At 37.0% G+C, this 12,194-nt stretch overlaps 1 protein-coding gene across 4 annotated transcripts in view; it reads left to right on the top strand.

The window, feature by feature from the left end:
• PCNT (pericentrin) overlaps positions 1–12,194 on the top strand; it is a 112,235-nt gene that overhangs the window by 16,670 nt on the left and 83,371 nt on the right. For all 4 annotated transcript variants that reach the window (XR_014492080.1, XR_014492081.1, XM_083359160.1 and 1 more), the window contains exons 12-14: positions 3,444–3,910; positions 9,529–10,075; positions 10,931–11,152. Coding sequence is in view for 2 of the 4 variants with exons in the window: in XM_083359160.1 (XP_083215286.1) it covers positions 3,444–3,910; positions 9,529–10,075; positions 10,931–11,152 (1,236 nt within the window). In the remaining 2 variants the exon portion in view is untranslated. The remainder of the gene's footprint in view (positions 1–3,443; positions 3,911–9,528; positions 10,076–10,930; positions 11,153–12,194) is intronic.

Here is a 12,194-nt window from a genome sequence, read left to right as displayed (position 1 = left end):
AGTCAAGAAAGAGGAGTCTGGATATATGCAGTCCTTGACTTATGACTGGTTGCTTAGCGATTGTTTAAACTTACAATGGACATCCCCACCCCCGAAACTGCTTATGATTCAGTTTCAAAGTTATGATATCTGGTCCCACCTGGGTCACGTGACCACATTTTGGGTGCTCGGCAACCGGTCACCATTTACAGCAATCTGTAGCGTTACATGACCACAATTTATGACATTTTTTCAGAAACTGGCATTTACTTCCAATTTCTGGGGGGGAAAACCCACCCCATAGTGTACAATGGGTTTGTTTTATGACCATAGCAATTGCTTGACTCAGTGCAAACATTATAAAATCTGGTTTGATCACATGATGACCTGCTATGGCCATAATGATTTACCACCATAATTAGCAGACTCAATTATAGTTGTAAGTTGAGTTGTATGCAAAGGAAGGTGAAACAAAAAGTAGAGAAAGCCATTTCTGCCCTATGAAGATTTAATAAATAAGTTTCTGGATACAATTGAGTTGTACAACCAACGTAGCAACAAGTCTCCAGAAAGACCCCACATGGGAATATTTTGGTAAAGTTTGACTTCCTGTATATGTGGGTAAGGCAGAGGCAAAATGCAAATAGCAGAGCCAAGAAATGCAATAAAATAACAATAAATAATAAAATAAATAATAAATAACATGACCATGGGGACATTGTGATCAATGTAAGTATTACTCATTCAGTGCCTTTAAGTTTGAACAGTCACTTGAATGAGAGATTGTTAAGGAATAATCTCCTGCCCCAGCATTTGTAAATTTTAAAATCTCTTCATCATTTCCCCATATTTAGAAATTTGTCACAAATTCATTCACTTGTTCTTTCACTCCATTTCCTTTGGTTTGATTAGTTTTCAGACACATATTTTTAGTTTCATCATACAATTGTGAATTGGCTGCAAATTGTTCAGGTCCTCACTCAACAGTGCAATTCTATTGATAAAAGAACATGTGCATTCATCTCCCCAACAAATCTTTAATGCTAATATTACATTTGCCTGCTGGACTTCCTGTGGGATTGTCTATGGGACTCTTTGTTGCACTTCTAAGATCTTGTCCTGGCTCTGTGTACTAGGAGATTAAACAAGCAGCTCAAGCCCTTAGCAAATGGTATAAGGAATGTGTGGCGTGGCCTTTGCAGCCACTTGATGTTTCCTGCAACTGCTAAATGTGCTGCAGCAGAAGGAAAGATGCTAAGCACTAATAGTTGGCTATAATTGTTTATTGTGGAGATGATTATATAATCATATATATAATTATATAATAGATGGTTCCCAAGACTTGAGGAAGCAATTGATGGAGGAGATAGGATGGGTTGTAGTATCAGAATGGTGATGGGAAGAGGGGGGAAGAGAGGTGGTGACAATCTAGAAGTGGGCAACACACCAGTAAGGAGTCAGTATTTGATAACAATTCCACCTTCAGGCTGCTAGTCCTAATGCCGGATCACTGGATCCTCAGTGGTCCTACTCTTTGAATAGTGTTTTTAAATGTCATATTAATTTGTAACAGACTCCCCTCATCTTATAGGTGAGAAGCCTGATTTGGCATGAGACTTGGATTTGCTCAAATAGGGCCTTTCCACTTCCTGATATGCCCACCTGGCTTTCAAATTTGACATCAAGTATGACCCCAGAGTGGGCCCTGGAGGGGAAGGGGGCAGCATTTGCAATCCAGGAAATCTTAATAGCTTTCAAAGACTATGTTCTTCAGATTTGGTGGTTCAAGGTGGTGTAGGCAGTAGTTAGCCGTTGCTGCGGTTCCCGCCTCCCTGCTCTACAGCAACTGCCCGGCCTGATCTGTTTGATTCCATCACTCAGCTGACCGTTTAAAGTTACAACAGCACTGAAAAAAATGACTTATGATCATTTTTCACATTTATGGCTGTTGCAGCATCCCTATGGTCACATGATCAAAATTTGAATGCTTGGCAACTGGCATGTATTTGCAGTGCTGTGGGATCATGTGGTCAACTTTTGCAACCTTTTGACAAGGTTCTGGGGAAGCCAGATTCGCTTAACAATATGTTACTAACTTAACAGTTGGAGGGATTCACTTAACAACTGTGGCAAGAAAAGTTGTAAAATGGGCAACACAACTGTTTTGCTCAGCAATGGAAATTTTGGGGTCGTAAGTCGAGGGCTACCTATTTTGGTCACCCTAATTTGCTCAAAAACCTTCAAAGGATAATCCCTTCTTGTAAAATGAGCATGATTCCAGAAAAGGGATTTTTTTAGTGGTTAAAAGAATGCAAATCTGTATCTCTTTGCAGTAAAATTGGAGAGTTTTTCATCTGTTGGAGTTGCAGCAATAGATGACAGTGGAGCAAAAATGACAGAAGAAATATGATACTGTACACATGTGAAAAAAAAAGTTTGTGATGGGATATTGCTTTCATTATTTTAATGAGAATACCAGAACCTGCAAATACCTAAGGTGGACTGGTAGAAGAAAATAACATATAGTGTATGCATTTCAACATACACTGATCTAGATTACTAATGCAGAAAGAAAGTAGTATTAGATGTTCATGTATGAAAATAGAAGTCTGTACTTCTGTGTACTTTTCAAGTACCTGGACACGAACAGGACAATGAACATGGATTGTTATGACAGCATATTGGGAACTATGCAGCCTGATGGAAAATAAACTTTACTAGATCATATGTTCAAAAACTCACAGATTTGATGAAAAATGTGAAAGTTCAATTCTACTGTCATTTGTTGAAACATAGAATTTGTGTTAAAGTTCTGTTGATTTTTTTTTCTTCCATTCCATTCTCTCTGGTTCTCAGACTATCTGGACAGCTCCCTGCAGTTTTCTTGGCAGAACTGGTTTTCCATTGCCTCCTTTCTAGAGTTATTATTTCAGAGCCACTGTGTGCAATCTATGAAAATTCTTGGAGAATAAGTGACAAACTGATGAAGTTTGTCCCTACCTATGTTTAAAAATGGGAGAAAACTGGGTTTAAGCAATTATAGACTAGTTAAGCTATTATCAGTATAAGCAAAATGCATTGTTTAGTAGAAGTCAACTTGCAGCTCATTGAAATGTCATGCTAGCTACTTAATTTTAGGTGACTGAGATTGAATGAATATTAAGTGCTGTTAGGAAATGTACTCAGGGAATTCTCATTAATGGTTTTTGCAATGTCTTGAGTAGAAATATATATGCTGGCAATTAGTTACAAGAATCACAACATCTGTTGATTTATAGGTAAAGTTAAATATTGTGTTACAGTTGGGGGGGCATAAGCATTTTCATACAAATCAATATATTTTACATTTTAGAAAGCTTTTAAATATAACAATGCAGAATGATAGCTTGAAGTATAAATTTTAAGAAGTTTGTGTTGAGTTAGAGTATCTTAGGCCTTAATGGATTTTGTGTAATATTTAATAGATTAAGTATAAAGTAATTGAAGATCATACAGCTGAATTAAGAAGAACTAGAAAATTGCTCCAGGAAGTGGAACAGACTCATAAAGCAGAAGCTGAAGGATGGAGACTTGAAAAGGAGATATTGGTAGCAGAAACTGAAGAAAAATTATTATTGCTTCGTAAAGAGCTCCAGAACAAGGCAGAATATGAGAAGCAAACATGGCAAAGACAGTTTGACCTTCGAGAAGCAGAAAAGATTTGCCTTCAAGAACAACAGGCTGCTCTAATTGTACAATTAGAGAAAACTCTAAAAGAGCAACAGAATACTATCCAGCACTTAGAAGATAGTTTAATGAATGCACAGAAGACTTTGGCTCAATATAACAGTGAATTATCTTCTACAAAGACTCACATGGCTGAAGAATTAGAAAAAGCCAAACAATTTTTAGAAGAAGAATATAAAACTAAATATAAAGAAGCACAAAACAGGTTAGTAATTTTTCTTATTAGTTCTATCTTGGTCATTTAGTATACCGTATTTTCCAGCGTATAAGACCACTGGGCGTATAAGACGACCCCCTACATTTCCTGTTAAATTATAGGGTTTGGGCTATACTCGCCGTATAAGACTACCCCTCTTCCAATGCACACCAAATAAAAATTAAAAAATCAGATTTGATTTTAATATGGTAATTTTAATTCAAATGCTTATGACATGCAGGTACTTAGTAGGAAAACTGTCACTTATAAACATAAGGCTGTTTGTCATCAAACATGTAAACATAAAACAGTGCAAGTGGATTAAACTTTTCCTAATTCACTCTAAAGCTTTCCCTGCGCAGAGCCTTAAGTAACACCAGCTGCCTGCAATTAGTGCAGGCTCGCATCCCACCAGGCTCAAGGTTGACTCAGACTTCCATCCTTCCGAGGTAGGTAAAATGAGGACCCAGATTGTTGGGGGCAATAAGCTGACTTTGTAATAATGCTAATGTTGGGGGGGGGCGAAAGCCCTAATAAGCAGGCATATACATAGAATGAAGGCTATTGCTAAGCACATTGTTTTGTGCTTTAAATTGTAAGCCGCCCTGAGTCTTCAGAGAAGGGCGGGATATAAATGGGATTTAAAAAAAAAAGACCAAATGGGAGATCCGCTCCAGGTTTTCCAGCCAGCTCGCCCAGTTCCTGAGTCAGATGTGTCCTTAGAGCTAAGCAGCTGCTCTGACTGCTGCATTCCCCACCAGCCTTTCAAGTTGGGATAGACTACAGCTGCTCTTCAACTTTAGAAGGAAAGATGCCCAGACCCCAGCCTGTAAAAAATCACAGACTGCAGCTTCTCCAATTGGTCCCACTTTCCCTGCGCAGACAAAATGGGAGATCCGCTCCAGGTTTTCCAGCCAGCCCTGTCCCTAAAGTTTCAGCACCCGGCGTATAAGACGACCCCTGACTTTTGAGAAGATTTTCATGGGTTAAAAAGTCGTCTTATACGCCGGAAAATACGGTAAATGCTTTCATAACCATCTCCAAATTATTGCGTGTATATGCAGTATTTATTAATTAGCTATTTAATTAACGTTAACCATTAGGTAGTTTATAGAATGCCTAGGAAGTTTATAGAATGCCAAAAATGAGACATCAAAGAATGAAACGCTTAATATTTCACACATTTCCCAGGCATTCAATGTAATGCCAAAAGGCAAACAGGCAAAGTATAAAATAAGGTAAAGGTAAAGGTTCCCTCGCACATGTGTGCTAGTCATTTCCGACTCTAGGGGCCGGTGCTCATCTCCGTTTCAAAGCCGAAGAGCCAGCGCTTGTCCGAGGACGTCTCCGTGGTCATGTGGCCGGCATGACTAGACGCCAGAGGCGCACGGAGCACTGTTACCTTCCCACCGTAGTGGTCCTTATTTTTCTACTTGCATTTTTACGTGCTTTCAAACTGCTAGGTTGGCAGAAGCTGGGACGAGTAACGCGCTCACTCTGTTACACGGCACTCGGGATTCGACCCGCCAAACTGCCGACCTTCTGATCGACAAGCTCAGCGTCCTAACCCACTGAGCCACCGCGTCCCTATACAAAGTATAAAATACTCTTACTAAATTGACCTTCTAGCCTTTCTTGTTCCAACAAGTAGGTCAGTTCTGGTCCTTTTCTCCTTTTTTCAGTAAGATAGTCCTATATTTTGCATTTCTTCTTTCATTTTTACACCTTTTTCTTTTTTTAATTAATTTTCCACTATTACAATAATATCTTTTAAAAGTAACGTGGTGTCTGGGTTACAATAGTTCCATTTCAGACAAATACATATTATTACAGATCTCCAAGTTGTTGTAACTAATATTCCCTCTCTTATTTCCTTTAATACATATTATCTCTTATCTAAATTAACATACTTCTCATTGCTATCCATCAGGTTTAATAGTTTTCTTATATTTATCAATACCTTAGTATATTTTATATTTTAACATTCCATTTTAAGATATCAAAACACATTATATATTTTTCCAGTTTTAATTTTACATTAATATTAAGATTAAACGTTTAAAGTTTCTCATTTTCATATTTGTAAATAACCTCCTTTCCCTTTACAGTTTTCTCCTATACCTAGTAATGTAAATACACTTCTTATTTATCTCATTTTCATATTGACAAGTTAGTAGTACAATATGAGAATGGTAGTCATTAGAATACCAATTGCAGGGAGGAGGAAGAGGAGGAGGACAATATAAAATAATATTCTTATTTCTCATTTATAAGTTCCACATATTGAAAGTTAACCAAAATTTCTCCATTTCAACATTTAACACATCCTTTCATGTTACTACATCCAAGTATATTAATTACATTGTATCATTCTTAACATATATACATCTTAATCCATTTCATTTAAAGAGTTCAGTATTTCGGTGTTAGTATTCATACATCTGTATTTTGTTTTTGTTTTTTTAATTAGTCAATATTTTTATCTACTCATCAAAGCAATCTCTCATAATCCAAGTACAATCCTATCTATTTTGGTGTTATCTATTTCAGGCCTCTTAAGTATGTCCATATTTCTTCAATCTTATTCTTGCTTTCTTCCTTTGCCATGTCATTTTTCGCTTCTTTGCCTCAGGGTCATCAAAGCATTCTTGTATTGTTGTATCATATTTAAGTAGCCCTCCAGTCTCCATTTTTGAAGGATTGAGGGGGTCTGTTAACAACACCAAATCTTCTCATTATTTTCGCCTCTTGATATAGTTGCGCTGGGCTGAATAAATCTTGTTCCATCTGTTTCTAATTCTTTGTCTTCAAAAAACTGTGTTTGATGAGTAGTTAATTCTTCTGCCAATGTATTTGATTTTTCTGTTAAGTTCTGTCCCAATAAAATATTGGTTTTAGTCACAATTTGAATTTGTTTCTTCGAGATACTTTCTATTTCTTTTCCAAAAGCTCTTATTTCATCGCCAGCTGGAGAAAGGAACTGATAAGTTTGGTAGGATATTTCCCGCATAGCATAGATTTGTTTTTGAAATTCTTCCATGGTGGAATTTTACATCTGGTGTTCAAGGTTAAATTTATCTTATTTTTCTTAAATGTTTTCTTAATTTTTTTAAAGAAGAAAATCAGATTGCAATTTCAGGTTTAGCCACTTGGTGTCCCCCAAGCGCTTTGAAAGTTCTTTTCTTTTAGTCCGTTTCTTTTTTCAACGTTTAAAGAAGAAGAAAAAACACACCCCTGAGCTTGCCCGCCACTTGTTTGAAGGGAGGGTTGAATTCCCCCCTTCCTCCCCACGGTGGGGGGGAAGGTACTTAGCAGCTTATTTAGGTGAAAAGAAGAAGATTAAGATATAAGAGAGGAATCTTACCCCCATCTCTTCCACGCTGCTTTAATGTTGCCTGATGGTAAATTTGACTTCTGCTGTCTGCAGCCTAGTAACTGGCCATATTACTATGGCCAGTCTTTCTTCCGCCGGTACGAAGGGAATGCAGGCACTTACGGGGGGGGTTGCGGCTCCCCCGCGTTTCTGCAAAAGCCCCTTCTTTCTGGTCGCCCCTCCAGGGTGACTCTTCGGCCCTTTCAAACCCCCCCCCAGCGATGCGAAACTGGACGTGGAAGACGAGAGCCATCCTCCGGTCTGTCATTGGGGAGTCCCAGGAGGTAGTCATGTGCTTTAAGGTCACATTCCTTAGCAGTGGAAATTCCAGACCCAATTATTGTCTAGCTGTAAATCAGTGGTCTTCAAACTTGGCCTTTTTATGACTTGTGGACTGCAACTCCCAGAATTCCTCAGCCAGCATGCCTGGCTGAAGAATTCTGGGAGTTGAAGTCCACAAGTCATAAAAGGGCCAGGTTTGAAGACCCCTGCTGTAAATAGTCAAAAATATTACAATAAGGCATTATTATACATCAAATATGCCTTCAATGATAACAGGTGGAGGAAAGCCTTTTCCCAAAAAAAAGATTGCTAGAATACCCCTTGTTGTGTACCTGTGATTTGAAAACAACTGGCATTAAATACAATCTGCTGGTTGACCTGGGGACCCAATAGGGCAGTACATAATTGGAGATAACATTTGATTTGTGCTTAGATTGTAAGCCGCCCTGAGTCTTAGGAGAAGGGCGGGATATAAATGGGATTAAAATAAAAATAAAATAAAAACTACTGGACTAATTAGCTGACCCCACCTCCCCCTGCATTTCCTGCTCCACCCATCTTTTAAAATTTCATGTAATTGTACTTTCATTGTTTTATTCCTTTGCTATTATGTTTATATTTTTGATCATTTTTTTTCCTGTTTTATTGTAAGCTGCCCAAAGTAGCTCTACAGTGAGATGGGCGACAAATAAATGTAATCAATAAATTAATACATTTAAGGGTGAATTTTGTTTTGCAGATTACTACTGCCATTAAATCTGTAATCTGTACTTAAAATCTTATGTATAAGTGTGCATGTATATGTGCCACAGCATCAGAAAGACAAAAAAGTACAGGTAGTCCTCGACCTATGACTATTCGGTCAGTGACCATTTCAAGTTATGATTGGACTGAACAAATTATGGTTGCAAATGGTCCTCGGCCATCTCAGCAACCCTGTGCTTGGCAACATATTCATAAAATAGGTTGCCAAGCACCCATCATGTGTTCGTCCTCCCTACCCTCATGGTGCCTTTCACACACTCCCCAATCCTGCCTGACATACCAGCTCACCACCTGGCTCCCTCCCCCACTCCAACATCAGCTTTGTACCTGTCTGCAGACCTGGGATTTGCATCTTTCCTGGCAGCTTCCCCACTGACTTTCACTATGGAAAACTGGCATGAAATACCTTTCCTAGTGTCACTAAATGATACAGTTGCACATTATGACAGTATTGCTTAGCAAAGGGAATTTCAGTTCCAATTACCATTGTAAGTCAAGGACTACCTGCAAATAACCTTTTGTCTTTGGATTTCAGCAGAAGACTACAATACTACTATTTTATCCTTTACCGAACAAGCTTTCATAGAATCATAAGGTTGGAGGGGACCTTGGGCGTCTTCTAGTCCAATCCCACGCCGAAGGCAGGAGTTCTAAAACCATCGTGGACAAACTGTTGTCCAATCTTTTTTGAAAACCTCCATCACCAGAGCCCCCACAACTCCAGGAGGCAAGCTGTTCCATTGTTTAATAGTTCTCACTTTCAGAAAAGTCCTCCTTATTTCCAGGTTGGATCCCCATCTGGCATGTTTCTAGGCATTGTTTCTTGTCCTACCTCAGGTTCTGTGGAGAATAAATTGTTGCCCTCTTACCTGTGGCAGCCCTTCAAGCATTGTAAAACTGCTGTCATGTCTCTTCTCAGTCTTCTCTTCATGGACATGTTGTATAAATAGCTTTAATGGACTTGTTTTTTACAATTAAAATTAGTGATGGCTATACTTTCTGGAATATTAATTTGGAAAAGAAAATAGCAGATGGATGATGGACAGAGAGGTATACAAGATTTCCTTTGTCTTACATATAGTAACAAACAAATATAAGTCGCATTTTAAGATAATGTTCAAAACATCCCAGAAGTAAAATATGTTATTTGTTATCTGCATTGTTATATTTTTGGTAATATATGTTGTATGCTTCCTTATAAATCTAGATTTTTGGAAGAAAATAAAAAAAACAGAACAGAATATGAAATTCTTCTCCAGAAATTGAGGGAAAAACATATTGATGAGCTAGAACTTCAAAATAAAGAATTGCATCAGAAAAATAAGGAACACATTTTGTCCCTTACATCCAGCCAGCAAGCTGAAATTGAAGTTCTCAAATCTACATTAGAAAGAAAACAACAAAATTGGTTAGAGACTCATGCGGCTGATATCCAGAGAAATAATCAAGCACACATTAAGCAGCTGGAGACAAAGCATTTATCTGATTTGAATAGTTTGGAGGCTACATACATTTTAAAAATCAAGTTCCTGCAAGAAGAGCACAAGAAAGCTCTTGCGTGTTTACAGATAAAGTTGAAAGAACAATTACCTCAGAAGGATGAAGAAAATGAAATGCTTTTAGCTCAAGAATTAAATACGATGAAATCTGCTGAAGAATTGCAGATTTGTGAAGACAATCCAAAAATAGAGCTCGCTGATGTTCAAAAAGAAAAACATAGATTAATGGCTGCTGAACATGAAGGTGTTCATAAGGTAGGGTTGAATAGTAAAGATTGTGGTTGGTTTTGAGTTCTGATTTTAGCAATACAGGCCAACCTTGTCATAGTTGCGCTGTGACTGTTACAATACCCCTTTTTTCTCATGTGCACACAGTTTTGCATCTTTGGTTCTTAGTTCCATGTTCATGATATATTATCATCTATAAGAAATTGAATTAATGGCTACATTCATCTGTAGTAAACTTAACTAGGCTGTTCATTTTGGCTACTATGTTAATGGTTTCAGTAATCTTTGCATTTAAGGAACCATTCTTTCAAATAGCTTATTTAAGAATTCAAAGATGTAAATTATCTATCTCTGAGGAATCCAGGGCAGGCTTTTAAAGAGATGTACTGTAATAAAGCAATAACAAGGGTTTTTTGTTTGATCCAAGCTGTTTGATAAAACAACAATTTCTGTGTAAATTTACACATTAAGGAGATTGCCTAAGGAGGACCACCTATCTGGTGGTGACTCAAAGTCAAGCTTTGTCTGCTGCTGCTACCCCTGTTCTTTGGAATGCCATCCCCAAAAGTCAAAAGGCATAATAACTCATAAAATGCCTCAGAAGAGATAACTGAGAAATTTAACTGTTAATTTTAATTATGAATGTTACTGGTTTACCTGATTATTTTAATTGCAATTTTAACATTTCATTTTATATTTTCTTTTTTGATAGTCAGCAGTACATCCAAATAAATACGTAGTACTTAGTTTGTAACAAGCTCTAAATTGTGTTTTAATCTAAGTATAGGAAAAAATTAACTTTGTTTTTTTCTGGTAACTTTTTGTTTTGTTTTTTAAAAGATGAACTATAATTTGTGAATTATTATCTCTGATTTTATGTAGAAAGAATTGACTGTAGAGCTAGAAACACAGAGGCATTTGTTTGGAGATGAGCATCATAAAGCCCTAGATGTTTTGCAGAAAACAATCCTCCAAATGGAAGAAGAACATAAAAGAACAGTACAGGACTTTCAAGATCTACATTTGGTGGAAATTGAAAAAGAAAAAGAAAAATTTCAGCAACTTCAGAACGAATTGGAACAAATGAAGTCAGACAAGCAACAGGTGAGAAATGCTTTTTGAAAAAGTAAAATTGTATTTTCATTTGGACCTCATTTTTTTATTTTGCTATAACTTGCAATTGCCTATTTAAGAAACTATAATAGAAGTGGTCAATTTTGCTGCTTTTACCAACTTTTCTTGAAAAAAAGCATAAGTAAAGGTAAAATATGACTTACAACTGGAATTATAGTAGTAAGTCATGCTGGTGGTTAAGCGGGTCACTACATGACTACCTCCAATTTTAAGACCTTTTTTGTGGTGGTTAAGTGAATTTAACAACTGCAGTTGTTAAATGAGCATGGCAGTCAATAATCAGATCTATTGTTCACAATGGGTAGCTTTTGCTGGAAACCAGCAATACATATGGTTTCCTGCAAAAAAAGCCATAAAGCTCAGTGTGACTGTGGGACGCTGCAAACAGCCATAAAAACGGGCCAGTGGCCGAGCACCCAAAATGCAATCACATGGGGAGGCTATAGAACTTCAAATTTGGATCGTAAATAACCCTGGTAGGTCTGTTGTAACTTTTACTGGTTGCAAGTCACATATAACAAAAAGCAAGAAATACAAATAAAATAATACCAACAATCAGTATACGTAATGCAAAGTACAATAATAAACTACTCAATCAAACTTTGAAAAAAAGTTTATTTTTAGGTCTTTAACCTCTTTCAAATTCCAGAGGGATATTTTTCTTGTGTATGTGTGTATTTTGCTGTTGTGGAATCTTAAAAACACAAACATTATCAGAAATTCTGGCTCTATCCCAGTAACATAGAACATGCTTGCTATTGTTCTTGGTAACTGATTTTAAAATATATTGAATTTTGACCACAAAAAAGTCATTTACTCAAGCCTAAAGCATAAATTTAGATATATTTCAATATTTTTCCTATCTTCCAAATTTCTATAACATTATTCACTCAATTTTATGTGGCATGTTCATCAGTGCAGTGAAAATACATTTTAATGTTTTGATATATGAAAACATAATGCATTGAGTAGGATACCTGCATGCTTGTCTTAGCAAAACTTATATATCTTT

The sequence above is a fragment of the Vipera ursinii genome (genome assembly GCF_947247035.1).
Source record: "Vipera ursinii genome assembly, chromosome: 1".
NCBI classification, from domain to species: domain Eukaryota; kingdom Metazoa; phylum Chordata; class Lepidosauria; order Squamata; family Viperidae; genus Vipera; species Vipera ursinii.
The sequence above is the reverse complement of the archived record's forward strand: the minus strand, read 5'-3'. Positions and strand labels throughout refer to the sequence as shown.